Source organism: Thamnophis elegans, chromosome 10 (assembly GCF_009769535.1).
Source record: "Thamnophis elegans isolate rThaEle1 chromosome 10, rThaEle1.pri, whole genome shotgun sequence".
Taxonomy (NCBI): domain Eukaryota; kingdom Metazoa; phylum Chordata; class Lepidosauria; order Squamata; family Colubridae; genus Thamnophis; species Thamnophis elegans.
In genome coordinates, this window is record NC_045550.1 from 46,771,612 (window position 1) to 46,792,174 (window position 20,563).

The 20,563-nt window shown below is 38.8% G+C and overlaps 1 protein-coding gene across 1 annotated transcript in view; it reads right to left on the reverse strand.

Annotated features, from left to right (window-relative positions):
- PLCH1 (phospholipase C eta 1) overlaps positions 1–13,851 on the reverse strand; it is a 121,281-nt gene extending 107,430 nt beyond the window's left edge. The window contains exons 1-2 of the mRNA XM_032224816.1: positions 13,745–13,851; positions 1,135–1,251 (exon numbers count right to left, since the gene is read on the reverse strand). Of these exons, the coding sequence (XP_032080707.1) occupies positions 1,135–1,213 (79 nt within the window). The 5' untranslated portion in view covers positions 1,214–1,251; positions 13,745–13,851. The remainder of the gene's footprint in view (positions 1–1,134; positions 1,252–13,744) is intronic.
- Between the last annotated feature and the right edge of the window lie 6,712 nt (positions 13,852–20,563).

Genomic DNA, 20,563 nt, shown 5'->3' on the forward strand with positions numbered 1-20,563 from the left:
GAGCCCCATTCACTCATCTAGGAACATTCCGAAGGCGCTGAGCCGTGGGAGGCACAGGGCGGCGAACAGGTGCTCACGTTGCTTGGTGTCTTCCTGGTACTGCTAGGTCGGTAAGTGGCTGGAAAGGGGTGTTGCCGGGCGGCTGCTGTGGTCACCTCATGGCTGCTGTGTTGTTGCTGCAACAGCGCAACATAGCCATTTGACCCTGAGGCTATGCCCAGCTCTTCAGGAGCCCACTCGCAAGAGAGCAGCTGCCTGGCAACCCCCCATCTTCAGCTGGGCACAGTGCTGCTGACCGACCTAGCGGTACCCTGAAAGCACCAAGCAACATGAGCACCTTTGCCCCCCACCTCGTTCCCGCGGCTTGGCGCCTTTGGGATACCGCTAGGTCAGCGAGCAGTGCTCTGCCTGGCCAGAGGGGGGGATTGTCCAAGGGGCTTATTTTCAGTGGGGCTAATATTTTTGCCCACCCAAAATATGCGGCAAGGCTTTAGTTTCAGGACAAGTCATATTTTTAGGGAAACACAGTAAATGACTATTTAATAGTAATTTAGAAATGAAATAATAGATACATTCTAAAATAGCAAACTGGACAGTAGTAATATAGAACCATAAGCAGCACATCAAATAGATAAAATGACATATTTGTCAACCTATTTTATCTTGAAAAAAATATTCTTAAATGCATTTTGATCCCATTTTGTTTTGTTTTAGTCAAGAATGACAATAAAAATTTTCAGTAGTGTAAAATCATAGAAATTAGTACATTCTATCCTGGACCCTAACTTAAAAGGGCATATCAAACTGATTCATTTTGCAATTGACAGGATAGGAAACACACCTACAACTAACACAAAAGACAACACTGGAATCTGGATCAATAGCTTAAAGATTTCCACAGAATGCAAACATTACGTTGGTTGCCATTACAAATTGCACAAAATGCAGCCAATGAGTAAGCAAGTAATCCACTTTCAAAACTAAATTCAGCTTTTATATGGCTTCATAAGAGATAAATAAGAATAAATAGGAGCCATGGATTTAGGAGGCACCACAGTGTAATTTTAGATGTACTTAAATGGAAGTAAGTAAATGGAGACAACAAAAAACCTGAAGCGATAATATTCATCTTACCATGAAACACACTATTGTCCACCAAAAAATGTCTGCAGTACTGAAGACAATTTCTTTTCTCCAAGTTCCAGTAACTCATTGTCAGAAACTTTCTTCTTAATGTCAAAGGCTGTTACTCTGCAAAAGAAGGGAAAAGGGTTGGCAATGCACAGAGAATCATTAAGAAAAACAATCTAATGAAATTCATTCAAAGAAAGAAATTACATTTGGGGGCCAACATCAGTACAAAATAAAAATATAATTTCATTCTAAATGTTTCCACCATTACTCTTTCAGACTCGGCCATTCTAGTGTAATCATTAAAGCAATTTGTATATTATTACATTTCCCCAGGGAAAGCTTCTAAATGGATGAAATGCAAGACGCTGATTTCTAATAATGTAGTAGATGAATAGCTTCATTTTATATAGAAATTACTGTGTTGTAAAGTAGCTAAGAGGTCACCTAGTCTAACCTACTGCTAAATATAGGATCTGCAATGCACCATATTGCATTATTAGAGCTTTTACCATTAAGACATTTCTCTTAATTCTTGCAAGAAATCTATTCCAATCTTACTATTTTAAGACAAAGTGCAAAAAAAAAAAAAGATTTTCATGCTTCAATTTCCACTGGAAAAAGAATTTCAGAGAGGCATAGCAACTGAGGTCACACATTTCCCAGAGCTGCATGGCCTCAAATTACCTTGGTGGTCCTCAGAGTCACTTCTAAGTCTGCAAAAAAAAAACAACCCTATCATGGCAATATCCTACCATATGCATTTTTAGATACAGAACATATAAAACTATAGGATGGCCATAAAATACCATTGGGCTATTTGGAGTCCCAAGAATAAATGTGCTGGCTGGGTGATAGATTATCTTAGAAAAATATTTTCTTTCAAATCCACTTTAAACAAAAGCTTACTATAATATGTGCATATAGTCCGAAAAATTAACCTAACTGTTCATGATGAAAGACAGAAAGGAGGAGACATGGATAATAGTTTCGGAAGGTGGAACAGGTTATTTTTGGTAATGCCAAATCTTGGGGGCAAATGAACATGACATCTAGCTGACCTAGGCATTACTGGAAAAGGAGGTGAAAAAACATTTTTGAACTCATCCATATTGGCAGCCAGCTGTACATAGTTCACATTGTTCCCCTTATTTCCTACATTTTTCAGACAATATTTCTTTGAGCTCTCTTTCTTTGGCTTTTCATTCCAAAACTGGGAAGAAGTTGTCCTTTCAGAATGGAAGCAATGACAGAACGTTTCTTTTTTATATAGAATTTTTATTGAGAATTTTTACTTGAATAAAATAAAAAATAAATATACATATAAAAGGAAGGAAGGAAGGAAGAGGAAAAAGGAGTTGTGCAGGAAGCAATACTGTTAAAACAAAAGAAGGGGGGAAAGATAGTGACTTATGATCTTCATTACCGCAATTACTATCACAATTGTTATTCCTCCTTAAATACAACCAGGATCCCTTTAACCCCTTGTTAATTGTCTTAATTGTTCAATCTAAAAATCATTTTAGCTTTTTTTCATTTTCAGCTAAAAATCTGAAAAGGTTCAGTACTCTATAAAACTACTTGTTATTTTGCCATATTCAACCAGAAAGCCTCAATGAAAGAACATTTCCAAGCTCTTCTTTCAAAACAAGCGCAACAGAGATACCAAGTTTAGGATGATGTATCTTCTCTGTAGATAACCATAACCTGTAATGTACCATTCATGGTCCTAGTAATCATAATGTACCATTCATTCCTATCTCAGCTTGCCTGGACCACTTACACTTTGCCAACTGCTTAACTTGCCTCTTTTCTCCATTGCCTACCACCAACCATTTCCATTTCCTTCACTGAGAGATAATCTATGATTATGTGAAGAGAGCATACATGGCATCACACATGGATCTCCTTAGCTTTGCCGTTGGATCAGAACAGCAGACTGTCACAGTTCAGTTTGTCTCTTCAACCTAGAAAGCAATTATCCTAAGGAATATAAGGGAGCACTGGCCCAATCTTTAATTAAACTGGACACTGAAATGAATTTTATACACAGCGTAAATGTTTAATGTCATAAATGTTTCATCCTCAGATGGCCTGGGAGAAATTCTTCTTCTCCAGAAGTTCTCAGATCTATATTTAGACTATGTCAATTGCAAAGGCCATGTGAATCAGTTGCAAAGTGATTACATATTATCAATATAGTCTGTGTGTATATTATTCAGCTTTTTTTCTAGCCATAAGATTAGCTGCCAAGAGTGGTTCTTTATACACCAAGTCATTTCTGAAAGTAATCCTTACCTTACATCCCCAAACTATTATGATTTTATAAACTACAAACACATTATGTTTTACTGCCATGTGGAAAATTTTACCAGGTTGAAAACCTGCACTATGCCGATTATATAATAACCAGATTTCTAAATCTGAGATTGACCATTTCTCTTGCACTGTCCCCAGGAGAGAGTCAACCTTCTCTACTATCCTTCTTAGAGCAACCTTAACACACCAGGTGGTAGATACAAACCTCCCTCCTTATTGGTTTTTAAAACATGACAGCTGCCATGTTCCTCCCTTTCCATGTTTTTGCCTCCCTAGAGTCCTTCCATCCATCCTTTAGGAACATGTGATCATGCTGTCATCTTTTTCCTCTGAATTGCTTGCCAGCTGGGTAATGGTACAAGTGAATACTGACAAGTAAGCCATCTGGCTTTCTTTTTCTCCTTCAAGTTATGTTAGCCATAGTTTCAATACTGCAACTGTTTTTTCATGGAGGAAGAAAAACGGCATGCCAGAAGAAACTTGATGCTTAGATGGTGACTTGATCTATAGATGCAGCAAAATGACACAACAGGATCTTGAGTGCTAGAGATTTTAGATAGATAGATAGATAGATAGATAGATAGATGGATGGATGGATGGATGGATGGATGGATGGATGGATGGATGGATGGATGGATGGACGGACACAAACACACATGGGGGGGAGAGAAGGGAGAGAAAGAGAGATGGGGGGTGTAATCCAGGCCAAGTGGATGCAGCTATCAAATATGACAGAATGTGTAACGGGGAAAAGCTAAAAAGAAAATTGGAGAATTTTAAATTGATTATGAAGAGTTTTTATATATTTGTATATTGGTTTTTGACGTTGTGAACCAGGCAGAATTGCTTAGCTGAGATCAAATGAGATGGAAATCCATACAAATCAGGAGGAGGAGGATATTCATTGTCTTGGGAAGAAAGAAAACATGAAAAAGACACTTAAAGACACTTAAAGTAAATCTGCTTTAATTAATTAGATATAAATTGTCTGAAGAATTTCTTTGACAGACTTCCAAGAGTCTGTTACAATACCGTATTATCAATACACATCTTTCCAGACATCCATGTGGTTCTTGTTGCCTGAATGTGACAGTCTGATGGGGCTTGACATCGTCACAATTATGTTACTTTGTTATTGCAAAAATGCAACTCCCAATTCTTTAATTACATGATCAAATGAAAATCCAACATTTTATTCCTAAGAATAAAGTACCAAATAGAATAAAGAGTAGAATGAGGATTAAAATAAACTTCATAAGAATTAAGTGGCAAAGTAGATATAAGGGGAAAGAGAATAAACAGAAAGCAACTATAATTAACAATCTCCTGTTTATCCTACATAGCAAATTGTCTTGATTCATGCATTGTACTAAAACATCACTTAATAACAATTTGTTGAATCAATAAATAATGCTGCAAGATGTATAAATATAATGGCTGAGATCAGGTCAAAACCAAAACCAAACATTTAATGGCCCAATGGAAAGTGTCAATCCAATCACCAATCTACATTGTTATGACATTACATTAGCAGGGAATAGATTTTCTTCAGGATCTTCAACAGTCAACTTACATGCATTGCTGTTTTCACCTTCCCTTGCCAGTTTTCCTGCAGCAACATGATCTATATAAATAGTCCCTTGGAATTATGCCTTCCAAAACACATTGGGGATCCAGTCTCTAAACATGTTTTCTTGTTCTAGCTACTGGGCAATTTCTCACTTCAGTCAGAATGCTTCCCTTGCACTAAAACGTTCAATCAAAATAAAGTCTGTGAACAATGGCAGAAGGCCTACATATTTATACTGGTATTCTAGAAAGAGGGCCAAGATGAAGGCAAGCTACAATTAGTTTAGGCTTAAAATATTGGACAACAAAAAAGACCAAGGTAGCAATGGAAAGGAGGGAGAGTAAGTTGCTAGTTTTTTTTATAAGTAAATTGGATGGGTCATTTTTCAACAGTTGTTTGGTGTTCCTGCAATTCCAGTATATGAGAGTTGACTTGGGTCTTATGTTAAATTTTTACGTCAGTTTTGATAAACCAAAAAATTCTTGGCTTAACCTCCTTAACTTCCTGCGGGAAACCAAACTGCTCCAGTAATGATTGATTTGTTAGAAACACAATTGTATTTTCATACTAGTCTACTGTTTAGAAATAAGGAGATAGTACTCCACACTACGATCAATCAAAATGTGACATCTTGTCTAGAGCAGCTCAGAGAAGTATATACAGTGCAATGCTGGGTGGTAATGTTGCGGTCTATAATCCAACAAATCAGGATGGTACCAATTTGCGGAAAGCACATCTACTAAAATGACATTATGCATTAACAGTCAATCAATAGAAAGATAATGTTTTCCAGAGAAAGATCATGTGGCCAAGCTATGTATTCAATAGATGACCTTGGGAATAAATTGGAATCCTCATGTATCTCTCCAATGTCAGCCATTGCTCACTGACACATGAAGGGTTCACTCATTATAACTGATGCTCAAAATAAATCTACCATTTAATCTATACGAAATGATCTCTCACACCCAAAAGGGGCAATATTTCTAGGGAAGTGCTACAATAGGCTGGGTAAAGTCACCTAAACTTTGCTTTCACAAATGAAACATCCATATGTCTATTTTTCATTAAATAAATCTCTAAAATAAAATGACTCTTTTACTTTTGATTCAAATTAACTGCAGCAGAAAGTTGTACCATGTTAAGCAAAAAAATATGTAATTGCATATCATCTATTATTCTGTAATATGGAAAAATAGTTTCATGAGTAAAACACAGGTGATCTCAGTCTCTTTCAATGTTAAATGTTTCACCAAGGTGTCATATCTTCTGTTTGAATCCACAGTTATCAGCATAAGTTCAGTCTCAAGATCATTTCCATCACAGAAAATATTCTGCAATTTAATGTTATGTCAGTGGATCTCAAAAATAACAAATGTCCACAAGTCTTTAGGCTTGGAAACTCGGTATGTTTTTGTATACAGCTACATTACCTCATCCACCAAGTCTATGCATCTTATGTCTCAAAAAACCCACAACAGCTACAGTTCATAAAATCCATCCTCAAAAGATGTCTCCATTCCAAAGTCTCTACAAGAATGCATAGCTTTCCTAGATAAAGAAGAGAGCATTCTAAAGAAAGTTGGCCTCAACCAAGATATCTGCTTTTAGGCTTCCACCACTTAATTTTTTGGGGAAGTGGGGGGGAGAAATCTGCAACCCGATCTCTCACTTGGTACATACCAGATGGGCAGATTCTACCTGTAGTAAAAATAACAAGGTTTCATCCAGAAAGAGCTTGTAGATAATACCCAGTATCTTGAACATCTGTAGGCCAGGTAGCTGCCACAATATTGGTGTTATTTTGTTACAGCAGTTCTCATCAGTTAACAAACTACCACCCTGAATACTAGCCAACTTATATTTTAAGATCAGCTGGACATGCCTTGTTTGTGTCCTAATTGTTATGATTGGTTCATAGTGAGGAAGCCAAGAATAAAATTTCTTGACGACTGTTCTAACAATGGATTTCTCTTTGAGGTCAATTGCTTTTTAAAGAGCCAGCTTGATATAACTGTTAGGGTTCCAGGCTAGAAACCAGGACATTGTGAGTTCTAGTTTCATCTTAGACATGAAGGCCAGTGACTCTCACTTTCAGTTTAACTCACATTATAGGGTTGTTGTGGGAAAATAGGGGGAGGAAACAGTATTAGGTATGTTTGCCACCTTAAGTTATTTATAAAAATAATAGTGGTGGGATTAAAATCTACAAATAAAAACAAATCTGTTGCACCACATTCTTCTTTAATATCAACTGCCAACAATAATTTTGCTCCTGAAAAACAATGTGGGAACAATTATTCCTACACTTTTAATATTTCAGATTCAAACTCAACTTCTAGAATAAATTGGAGCTTCTAGGCATAGTTCTGCAATTCTTGCATTTTTCTTGCTTGCACGGGAAAGTAAACTTTTACATTAAAAAGGAGGTCCTGAGGTACTCTGAATTAATTCACAAGGAAACCACTTGTACAATTTTATTAATACAATGTGTATCACTATGTGTGCACTATAGCAATTTTTGTATTAGTCAGGACTTTCAATATGTTTCTATTAGTTCTCCTACTAAGTTTATTTTGACAATCAGCATGATTACTTACTATCAATGAAAAGTAAATCCTATAAATATTAGAAGGATGGTTTTAACTTCACGACTTATAGCACGTTAGTTCTTTAAGGTTGATGTTAGTCATTACGTTGTGGCTCAGTGGTTAGAGTGCAATTTGGCAGTTCAAATCTCACCAGGCTCAAGGTTGACTCAGCCTTCCATCCTTCCGAGGTGGATAAAATGAGGACCCAAATTGTTGGGGGCAATAGGCTGACTCTGTAAACTGCTTAGAGAGGGCTGTAAAACACTGTGGAGTGGTGCATAAGTCTAAGTGCTATTGCTGTTATTGTACAAAATTTAAGATAAAAAAGCCTCCTAATTCACAGTTGGACAAAAATGTTATCAGGACCAATCCAAATGCCAACAAAGTGTGTGAAATTTTCCACATTATCATGCCCATCACACATGATGGGACACAGAAGGGAGGGAATGGGAAAGAAGCAAAAAGCTTTTTAAAGGTCAGTGACCTCATGACCACAACACCTGGCCTTTAAAAAAAAGCCTGCTTCTTCACCAGACTCTTGCTTCCCTCCTCCCCCTTTCTTTTTTAGCTAGCACAGAATGGATAAAATTCCATTTCACTTTTTTCTTTATATCAGGTGTTATATTATTTTTTGTAAAGCGTTTTGCAAAATGTGTGGTTGAAAGATCATAAACGTAATTTTTAATTATTTGTTGTTTTACTTGCCAATGTGGAAATGACAAATCAGTTAGCATCTGTGGCAGCAAAGATCGCTCTAAAAGTATACAGGTTACAGGAATGAAAAGCAAGGAAATTCTGAAGTAATGGAGAACTATTTAAACCTGGTGATGGTTCTTTCATGGCAAAAATCTTATCTAAGTATACACAGTGAAAACTGACCCAGGAGCTGATACAGCCATTAATAATTTCAATGCATTCAATCCCTTATTTAGTTCTAGGACCATCATTTCATCATATCTTTTATCACAACTGCCACTGGGGGGGGTGGAATCTTACTAAATAATTGCTTTATCTTATGGTTAGCTTTTGAAAATAAAAACTATACCTCTTGCTGAAAACTAAAGAACCTATGTTCAGATTTTATTAAAAAAAAAAAACCAAGCATGCTAAGAATTACAAAATCCTCTGGACAATAAATACATTGTCATTTAGGTAACAAAACACAGACTAGAGATTTAACCAACTGGATTGAAATAAAATGTGTTTTCACCTAACCTGATGAAAAGCTCTGCATAATTCAAAAGTTTATACCTTCTTTTCTAGCATTTCCGTCCATTAAAATAAAGATATCAACCAACTCTACATAACCCTAAACAGACATGACTAGAAAGTCACTTCCTATCCTAACTGAGTTATTTCTAGTGGTCTACATAATCTTATTATTCTGGGAAATTAGGATATTATGACAATTCAGAAGACATGAAATCCATTTCAAAATACGGAAATTGATATAAAATACAAAACCGGGTCTTAGCAGGGTTAGGAACTGCATGGAACAAACCTTACATAATTTCCTCCCATATGTTAATAAAATGTTGCGGATAAAAGTGACCCAATGCAGTGAAAAGAAAATAAAGAGTTAACTGGAACACCATGTGTTCAGGCTAAAACTGCCTTATGGTGTCCACAGTTGCTCAAACAATAAAAATGCTGTCCAGTTTCACAGCCAAGAAATCATTACCAGCACCAAATGCCCATGAAGTGGAATCTATGTTGATTAGTGAAAATTGATGCAAGGAAAAGGAGAGAGAGACCAACAAATGTTCTCTGGTTTGATAAGTGCATGTCTGGCTGCTTTTAAAGACAAAGCTAGGCTAAGCTCCCCCAGAACTATAAAAACGATTGACCCTAGACATTAACCGTATTGAAAAGGACCAAATGTAATGTTGTTAACCAACAAGTACAGCTAGCAGGGAGCAAGGAGGCTGTTTTGAGAAGATGAGGAAACAGGGCTTTCCAGCAGATTCCTGGAGCCTCTGTCAGTTTGCCAGTGCTTTAAGAGGGTAAAGTAGTAAGATAGGAGGTGAAGGGGGAAAGCAATCAACCAACTCGTAAGAGGTTAACCCTTTGCTCTGCCTGCACTGTACAACAATCCATCTATTTAACACATATAAGGCATGGTGCAGGAGATAAGAACTTGGAAGTGACACCCATACTTCCCAGAAGACTCTGAGTTACCTTTGGGAACAAGAGCACTTAATCAAACCCACCACTGCTGGCATTGTTTGGATATAACTTCATCTAATATCAAAACAGAACAGACTGAAAAGTGTCAACCCCATTTACGTGCCATCTTTTGTCATACACTGCCAGAGATAAGATAGTAGAGAAAGAAGGCGCTTCTAGTAATGATCTATTACTTTTTCCAGAATGTTTATTCCGAACTCCCATTTAATTTAGCAACACTTCTTATGCCCATTTAGGATCAAGCTGTCTTCGCAAAAAAAATCTTGAAATTTAAGGAGTCCTTTTTTAAAAAAAATATTAAATACTGTAAAAACATTAAATACTTGCTAGTAAAAAAAAAGTTATAATCTTATGTTGCTGTTGTTAGTTGCAAAGTCATGTCTGACCCACCGCGACCCCATGGACAATGTTCTTCCCGGCCTTCCTGTCCTCTACCATCCTCTGGAGTTCATTTAAGCTCACACCTACTGCTTCAGTGACTCCATCCAGCCACCTCATTCTCTGTCATTCCATTCTTCTTTTGCCCTCAATGTTTCCCAGCATCAGGCTCTTCTCCAATGAGTCCTTCTTTCTCATTAGGTGGCCAAAGTATTTGAGTTTCATCTTCAGGATCTGGCCTTCTAAAGAGCAGTCAGGGATGATCTCCTCTAGGACTGACAGGTTTGATTGCCTTGCTGTCCAAAGGACTCACAAGTGCACCCACCTAAACAGCAAACCAACTAAACTAAGATAGCTTTAGTTTCAAGGAAATAAGTTTGTATAGAGATGCTTATGATCAAGTTCTTATACAGGAAGAAGCAAATACACCACATAAAAATAAATACATTCCTATTTTGGTACACATATTTGAAAAGCCACAATATCCACAATGTGTCTTTTTTTCTACCCAAAAACTATTTAATATCTATCTATCGCAATACTATCTGTGTGGTCCACTATCTACTGTGATGTCTATCTATGTAGTTATTAGCAGTCGAAAACAACTTGATGGCATATAATCAATCAATTGCAAAACCATAATTCAAGGCAGTTTACATAAACATAATTCACATAATAAAATTTGCATGTGTAATTCAAATCCAAAGTCTGTACCCAAAGCCCACTGGAATGAGATGCTGCTCTGCTCCTTCATCTCTGGTGACAAGGTGTTCCATGTCATGGGAGCCACTATAAAAGAATAAGTGTCTACAGGCACCCACATCTCACATTCTGCCTTGTACATTCAACCTATCTCAGGATGAATGCACAAGGCAGGATGGTCCTTGTTGAGAGAGGAAATCCTGCAAGTACAAAAGTAAAGGTTAAAGCCAGCATCTTGAACTAGAGTTGGGAGGTTAAATGTAACCAGTGCAGCTATCTTAAGGTAACTATGATGCTGCTGGATCTTCTCTCAGCAGTCAGGTCACTCGTTGCATTTTGAACCAACTGTATCTTTTCATTGCATTTTCAGCCAACTGTATCTGTCCTCCTGAAGGACAGCCCCATATAAAGTGCACTGCAGTAGTCTAACCATGAGAAGTACATGAATCACTAAAGCTAGGGTATGCCCTGTTTTAGCAATATTGCATTCTTGGAGGAACAATATGCACACTGAATCTTCTGTACTGTCAGATGGATTTAAGCTAGACCAGACACCAATGGATATCTAGGAAATCTAAGACATAAAAAGTAGTCCCTTTATTCCTTATAATATAATATAATATAAGTGGTGGCTCAGGGGCTAAGACACTGAGCTTGTTGATCAGAAAGGTCCGCAGTTCAGCAGTTCGAATCCCTAGTGTCACGTAATGGAGTGAGCTCCTGTTACTTGTCACAGCTTCTGCCAACCTAGAGTTTGAAAGCATGTACAAATGCAAGTAGAAAAATAAGGACCACCTTTGGTGGGAAGGCAACAGCGTTCCATGCACATTTGGTGTTTAGTCATGCCGGCCACATGACCATGGAGACGCCGCTGGCTCTTTGGCTTTGTAACGGAGATGAGCACTGTTCCCTAGAGTTGGGAATGACTAGCACAAATGTGCAAGGGGTACCTTTACCTTTTCTATTCCTAAATCCTAGTGAAGTTAATGTAGATCTATACATGTACAATTATATAACTTGTGCAGAGATCTATTCATTAAGTTTTTCATTATACCAAAGCTGCCTTTAAGGTCATGATATCACCTTCAATAAAATGTCTTTTAAGTATTTAATATTATTAGTATACAAAGCTTTCAGCTCATCAAAATTCTGGATACATTATCTATTACCAGATACTCACAACTAAGTCCCTTAAAGATCAAGGGACTTAATTTCTGAGTAAATAAGCTCAATATTACATTAACTATTTGCTTTATTTCTTTTAAATATCCTTGGTGGTTTAAAGCATGAATTTTTATCAGCTACTCCATGTAACAACTTTTTATGCCTACTTTATAGTACAATCAGGGCTAAAGCCTCTGTTTTTTCCAATCATTCATGATACAGGTTCAGAAAGGGGAATTTAAATTCAGTCTCTCACATTAGAGTTCAAAACTCAGGCTACACTATTCCAAAAGTTAGCTTTTAGTAACTTGGATCCAACTGATACCTATTATCAACCACTCCTGGAAATAAGTAATTCCAATTTAATAAGGCCTTCATCCTGCCTGATCAATTCCTTGAGTGCTCAAAAACCTGAGCATTGTTTTATTTATGACTTCAAATACAAGGCCCCTCACTTTAGCACAAACAACCACTAAAGGGGGAGGGGGTAACCAAATTTAACAACGCAGAAACATCCAAAACTTAACAAACGCTAAACTCAAGTCAATGAGAAAGAGGCATCTGTAGAGAACGTTGGCCTAATTTTTAATACAGGGGAACAAACACACCAGCTCATTTTGCTTGTTGCCTGTTGCAGCCAAGGTCTCTGCAGAGGCTGATTTATTTAACACAACAAAGGGAGCTCTCAGTCACCTTTCTTCTCCCCTCCCCTCAATAAGTTTGGGGAGACGGGGAAGGGAAGGATTGATCAAGGGAGGCTGGTGTTCTGAGGGGAGTGAATCCACACGAGGCTACTTAACGACTAAGGGGAGAGAGAGGAGATCTCAGTAAACAGATGGAAGATAATAAGCAGCCTCCACAATCCAGCCCCCCCCCCTTTCTTCCGCCCCCTCCGCGGCTTTTTGTCTCTTCTAAAAGGATAAGAGAAATGGCCAAGGAAAAGCACTCCCGCGGCCCCCCCCCCGGCCAGCTGGAAAGGCAAGCCTCCAATACTTGCCACCACTTTGCAGACTGCAATCCAAGGCACTCTTCCTTGAGGTGGCCTCTAGAGATCTTAACAATACTTCCCAGGGAAGGCGCATTGGGCCGGAGAGTAAGGGAAGAACGACCCTAAAGAATACAAATAAGGAAGCCTTGCTTATTTAAGGGAGCGAGGCCGGAGAGTGCGGGGGATCGAGGCTCCCTCGGAAGCAAGAGGCTGTTCTCCGTGATCACCGGCGCCGAGGGTGGCTCATCACTGGGGAGTTAGGGGGCTCAACGGTAGCTGGAAGGAGGCGCTCCAGAAGTTAAACGGAGTTCCTCGGCATCCCGACGGGACACGTGCAGGTGGGCCGCCCGGGGAAGCTGCCCCTTTTGCAAGGTGGCACCCTCGGGGCTGCGAAGGAAGAGGGGACCGCCTTCAAACCCGTCCGGGGGGGAGGGGGGTTGTGCCTGCGAGGTTTCCAGGAGCACAAAGGATGTCCTACTCTTCCTTTCTACATGCCGCGACCACCCGGCTCCCCCTGCGAAACAATTGTTCCCCCAAGCCCTCCAAACGTGTTGAGTAGTCCCGCTCTCATACTTTCCAGGCATTGGGTGGGGGGTGTTTGTTAGGAGACCCAAGTATACCTGGAGGGCGTCCGGTTGGAGATAGCTTTGCTAAAGTTCCCTTGCACCTTCCTCCATTATCCAGTTCAGCAGCCCCCGCTCTTTTCAGACCCACCTTTCCACAGGTTCCTTGCTTTCCCCTTTCCTTGCGCCTTTTTTCTTTTCTTTTTTGTTCTTCTCTTCTTTCTCTCTCTCTCTCTCTCTCTCTCTCTCTCTCTCTCTCTCTCTCTCTCTCTCTCTCTCTCTCTCTTGTTTTCCTCCTCCTGCTGAAATGGTTTTGAAGACTTTCGCGCACCAGGCAGCAAAGACTCCGGCCACCCCCTTTCAGCTGCCGCCACAACCTGCTTTCTCATTCAAACACACAGCGAGCCACCCCCAACGGCGCGCGGAGGCGAGGAGAAAAACTCGGAGCGCGGCGGTTTGTTTGTTTTTTGAATCCGGAATGGCTCCTGCAAACTGCTGGGGATTAAATTGCTTGATAGCGTATGGTGCCTGGTTGCCAGTTTGGGCTCAAATCTGATTAAAAGCCCCAATCCCCACTTCCCATCCCGGGTCAAACATGGAAATGTCGTGAATATTTTAAATCTGCTTCCCCATGGCACAGTGAGCGCACAAAAGATTTGTACTAGGGGAAATGTAGTTGTGTATTATTTACCTATTTTAGGGTTGGCTTTACACAATCATTCAGACCAGCCCAAAATCTTTATTTACACACACACACACACACACATACACACACACACTTGAAATACAGGTTTATCAACCTGATTTTAGCCTGGCTGTGTCTCACAAAACTAGTGCAAAGGTACAATATATTGTATACCGTAACTCCATGACTTCCTTGACTTTTAATCATAACATTTAGGCAACCATGCTTATACTGTAATAACAAGTAGATTATATCTCATCTGCATGTAATCTGGATGTCTGTTGATTGAAGACCATCACTTCCTGTATTTATCTACCTATCTAATCAGATCCAACAGGACCAACTTCCTTCATGTCTCATCCTGATGGAACACTGGAAATGGGGTTTTTGACTGTTGTCTCCACACTAGAATTCTCTCCCTGTGGAGGTTCAATCAACTCCATGAATCCTAGACGTTAGGATCCAGGAAGATTAAATAGTACCTAGGAAAGACCTATTTAACATGAACACCTAATGACTGAACATGGGTTTTGCAAACATATGGCTTCTATACTTTTTCCCCCAATATATCTTGTGAGGTCATTTTTATGCATATTTATAAAGGTCTGATGGCTTCATTGCTACATCTTTTTTCTCCCTGTCCAATATTTTTTCATTACCCTCTGGCTGGACACTAAAGAGGATAACACCAGGATGACGATGGTGGACTTGAAGAAGGCAGTGTGAGACAGAGGGACATGAAAAATGCAGATCCATAGACTGGCTAAAGGTTGAACACAACTGAATGGCTGATGATGACAATGACAATGACAATATATTTGATAATAGACTGAATATAACATAATGAAATATTCCGATATCTTGAAGGGTGGATCTAATAAACATATTTATCTAACACCTTTGTTGTGGGACGTAAAAACTCAGGTTTCCCAGTTATCCTTTATTGGGATACTATTATTGCTTTTCTTAGGATTTGCTCCACACAACTACAAAGTCCACTTATTTTGCACTGCGCACATTTAATTCACAGTATATGATGGACCAATTTTGTTTCTTTGTTTCAGCCAGCCAGTTGTACAGTCTGATGCTTATTTGGGCTGGGAAGAAATAACTGAGCCAAGATCCAGCTGGCTCTCATGCCTAAGGGGAATAGAACCTAGGTTTTCCTAACCCAGCACCTTTAACCACTACACTACACCACACTACCTGTCTAGTTAACTGGGACACTAACCTCAATAAAGAAAAATATATGGGAGAAATGAGACATAAAAGGCTATGTGACATCAATAACTCTTTTTCTGCTTTTCACTAATGAGTATATTGCAGTAATGTTAATAAGAATTGCTTTAAGGTATCTCTAGAAATTATTTCACATGAATGTATAATTACTTGGCATGCTGATACGTTGCTTAAAGGTAAAGGTTTCCCTCGCACATTTGTGCTAGTCGTTCCCGACTCTAGGGGTGGTGCTCATCTCTGTTTCAAAGCCAAAGAGCCAGCGCTGTCTGAAGACGTCTCCGTGGTCATGTGGCCGGCATGACTAAACACCAAATGCGCATGGAACGCTGTTACCTTCCCACCAAAGGTGGTCCTTATTTTTCTACTTGCATTTGTACATGCTTTCAAACTGCTAGGTTGGCAGAAGCTGGGACAAGTAACGGGAGCTCACTCCATTACGTGACATTGGGGATTCAAACTGATGAACTGCTGAGCTTTCTAATCGATAAGCTCAGCATCTTAGCCACTGTGCCACCTTTATTGCTTATACATACATGTATATTTTTGAGCCAGTTTAGTCTAGTGGTTAAGACATCAAGCTAGAAAATAAGAGACTGTGAGTTCTAGTCCTGTCCAAGCTAGTAGTACATCAGAATTACATTGACCTTGGATGTAAGTGATACAATTTAACAATTCTTTAGAATGCTGCTAACCCATTCCATTTTCTGTATCTCCCTTAAACTAATCGTACGGCTTTATAGTTTTTGCTTTACTATATACTTGCAGACCAAAATTAGCATTCTTCAAAACCAATCAGTTTGATGTAGCGGATCAATATTAAGACAGGGAATAGTTCTAATTAGACAGCTTTAAATCTTCATTTAGTCAGCTCATGAAGTCATCCCGAAGATTGTTTGGTTTGGCTGAGTGTGTCCTATGAATTCATTGATTGTGGTTTAAGCATTTTAAATTATAGGTTAATGAACTCTTATGAACTCAGCCATTGTGATTTAGTTGATAAACCATGAACAACAAATGCATAGTTCAAACCAATTCCTCCATTTAATGGTTGTGCAATTCAAACCAATTCCTCCATTTAATTTGCCTCATTCAGTGTAAGAATAAGATATGAAGGTACCATGAATGCCACGTGGAACACCACAGAAGGTAAATTAAAACAAAAACAAGCAATGTCCACCCATATAGAGTTAACTATATTGTTTCATTTGCTTGCTATTAGTTAATTTTAAAAAGTAATACTGTGTCAAAATTTGTCTTCCAGGTTCTGGCAAGTTCTCTTCTCCAAGAAATTTTGTTTTCCTACTACCCTCTGACAGCGCCTTTGTTGGTGTTTCTGAATCTCCTTTCATACTGTAAAACAGATAAAGCTTGTGATTTAAAAAAAAACTTAAATGTTATTTTATTGATAATGTACAGGATCTTTTAAGTAGTTGCCACAACAGCTGCCTGAGTTCTTTGCACAGACACTCTGGTGGGTCTCTGGGTCTTTGCCAGATGACCAGGGAACTCCTGATAAGGAGATTTAGTGAAGACAGTTTCTTTCCAGAGATCAGGGGGTCAGATAACTATAGGTCTTGGAGATAGCATCAAAAGTGGCTTTAGCAAAATTGCCCAAGGTAAGCAGTGCAGCCCCTGGCTGAGGTGCAGCAGTACTAGATAAAACTAGTGATATTATTGGTATAGAGAGACAGGAAGGTGTAGAGATTAAGGCACTGGCCAGACACTGGGAGACTGAGAGTTCCAGTCCCACATTGGGCATAAAGCCAACTGGGGGAACCTTGGGCCAGTCACTTCTTCTCAGCTCTAGGAAGGAGACAATGGCTAATCACTTCTGAAAAACCCTGCCAAGGAAATTGCAAGAACATCTCCAAGCAGTCTCAGAGACCACAATTGAACAGAAGGGTAAAGCAATTACTATACAGCTTCCATTCCTTTGCAATCTGTTTGTCTGCCCATCCTGAAATGAAATCCTTCTGTTTCTCTTTTACCATATTAGTATTCTGCGGAAGCACACATAAAAAGGGCTTCTCTCTAGCACTCTGGACCGAAATGCAAGGGAGTCCATTCTGTGGTAGGTGTATTTGTTCACTGACAGCCTTGAGTCTGTGTTATTTTTGATTTTGTTGAATTATTCTTGGTTTTGTACTGTGTTTTTATTGTTATTGATTGCCCATTGTACAACTTGTGAGAAGAGAGGCTTTATTATTTTAAATAACTAAATAATTAAAGTGCAGAGCATCAAGGAAAAGAAAAAAAACCTGTAAGACAAGACCCTTTATATGCACACGGGCCACCTCATCACTAAATTAAGTGCAAAATCTTTGGACACATCTTACGAAAATGTCACTGTATTATATTCGTTTTGGGGAAAAAGCAAACCACACTGAAATCAATGGGGGTTTTTTTTCTTTAAAAAAAAAAAAGAATACACAGCACAGCACTAATCTGTTTTAGTGTAGGTCCACTTGGATATGTGTCCTACATCACTGGCTGCAAATTCCTATTTCATGCCCGTTTTTAAAATGCTGCAGAGCCACTGCTTTTTACTTTCATTTTAAAAAAGCCCAGGATTGGTATAATCCAGCACCAGGAATTCCAGATTATTCTCGCCTCTGTCCAATTCAACCTGCCTCTATTGTTTGCTGGTTCAAAGTCTGCTGGGAGAACCAAGTGGCTGTCATTCACCTATTTCAAATTCTCCGCCAATAAGAAAGAGGCAAGAAAGTTTGGGGTGTATTGTTTATGTAACTGCTGCTTTAAATGCGTGGGATCGCTCTCTAGTGAAGAAAGTGCTCTCTTTTAAAACAAAACACAGTTCCAGCTAGAAAAGACCTGCTTCATCCTGCCCTTGTCAATTGCTCTATTAATTTACATGACAAATTAAGAAAAAATACCTGTTTCTTCAGTTTATATGGGATATTTCTATCGTTCAAAATATTTCCCCCTGTATTATATATTATGTTGGAAACAACCTTTTAATGGTGATTCTAATTTGCAATGGCATAAGGCAGTGTTTCTTAATCTAAGCAACTGTAAAACATGTGGACTTCAACTCCCAGAATTTCTTAGCAAATTGTTAAGGTTGAGAAATACCGACATAAGGCGATCTTAAGTGGTTTATCTAAATCCACAGAGAAGGCAAAGCTAGACACATTTTCTATGGAACATGTCCCAGGGAGTCTAGGAGGGAAACCTATAAACCACAAAGCCCCAATCCCATTTTTGTGATCCCTGGAGTTTCCCAAAATTACATAATGAAATTTGTGGCAAATCACAGATGGTCAGCGTGCAGTATTTTGCTTTATTTATTTTTTTAATTCAACAGGAGCTTTAAGCCTATAGTAGGCTAAACATTGACTTTGCTTTAATCCCACATCCTGAATCACAGAAAGTATTGGACAAAATTATTAGCCATGTCTCTTCCTGAGGTATCACCATGTCACTCTCTGTATTAGACAATTGTTTTGCGTTTGTATCTTAAATGTGTTTTCTGGCTGCAAAAGGATTCCACTTCTATTATCTGGGTTCCCACAAGACCCTAAACCATGGTTACTAAATCAACCACTTTTAATTTGTATCCAGTACTGCTTAACCATAGATTATGATGTATCACCCATGACTGGTTCATGTGACACATAAAGCAAGCCAAACTAAAACTAAACAAACCAATTAAATGTTAGTGCAATTGAGCACAGTCATTACATGCGCCTGAGGCTACAGCAGTAGGAAGTTCAGTTGCAATCAGATCTGAGTGATTCTTAACCGGCAGATCACATCAGCTCTTATGTTTAATATATGCAAAGCAGCCTTGCATCTAAGAAAGAGTGCAGGTTTTGGAAGTGGCACTCTTTTCTTTATCCTAGGGGTTGCAAAAAGGAATTATTGTCAATCTGATACATTGGCTTTGCAGACAGCTTGAAGGAAGGGAGGCTAGAATGGGGGAACGGTGACCTCTAGGAGCAGCCAGCTTAAGTTTCACCTTTTCATCACTGTCCAGTTTTGGCCTGGCTGAAACCATAGAAACACCCCATTGATGTTATTCAAATCGCCTGAAGAGAGTGCCGTTTCAAAGCAAAGCATCATGGGCTCCAGCTGAAGAAACTTTATCCAAAGATAATTAGAAGTGACATGGTTGGGGAGCTGGACCCTTCATAAATGGAGAGAAAGAGGAGAGGAATTCCCCACTGAAGTTTTATAGCATTATTGTTCTACTAAATACAATATTTGTAATATAACAGCAACATGCCAGAATGAATCTCCTTTATCCCCCAGAAATAATTTTGCTACTATTTATCAGCCTATGATACCAGCCAGTGGAATCATGCTGAATGAAGTGACCAGGATAAAATCTTGAAGACAGAAATCAGGATTTAATGTCATTCTTCGATATAAAATGCACTTTTTAAAAGCTAGGCTTTAAATCAGGTAGAACAACAGGACTGTATTTAAAATTATTAGGAAGGTTTAATTTGTGGTGGAAATTACGCTAGCTTTGGGTCTGGAAAATAAATCTGCAGATTATATTACCCGGTTCCATTCTTAAAACAGGTTTTTAATACTCATAAGATTTATTTAAGTCATCATTCCGATCTGAACAGTGTTTTTTTAACTGAAGAACACACTTTAAACACATTCTATGAGAAGAATGAGATAATCTTATCCCTAAAGACAATGAAAAATGAATTGGGCTTATTACACCCAAGAGAGCCATTCGGGTATAGAGATTGTGAGTTTTAGTCCCGCCCCAGGCACAAAGCCAGCTGGGTGACATTGAGATAGTCACACTCTCTATCTCAGTGACTAGAGAATGACTGGCCCAAAATGTCACCTAACTGGCTCTCATGCCTAAGACAGGACTAGAACTCACAACCTCTCATTTTCTAGCCAGGCAGAGTTGTCTTTCTACCAATATCAAAATTACTATCAGTATAGCTAAAGTTACAAGGAAAAATAACTATATTAGGGGGATTGAAGAACTGCATTTTATATATTGATATTTAAGGAATACATATTGCTTTGTATTGAAGTAATTTTAAGACAATACAG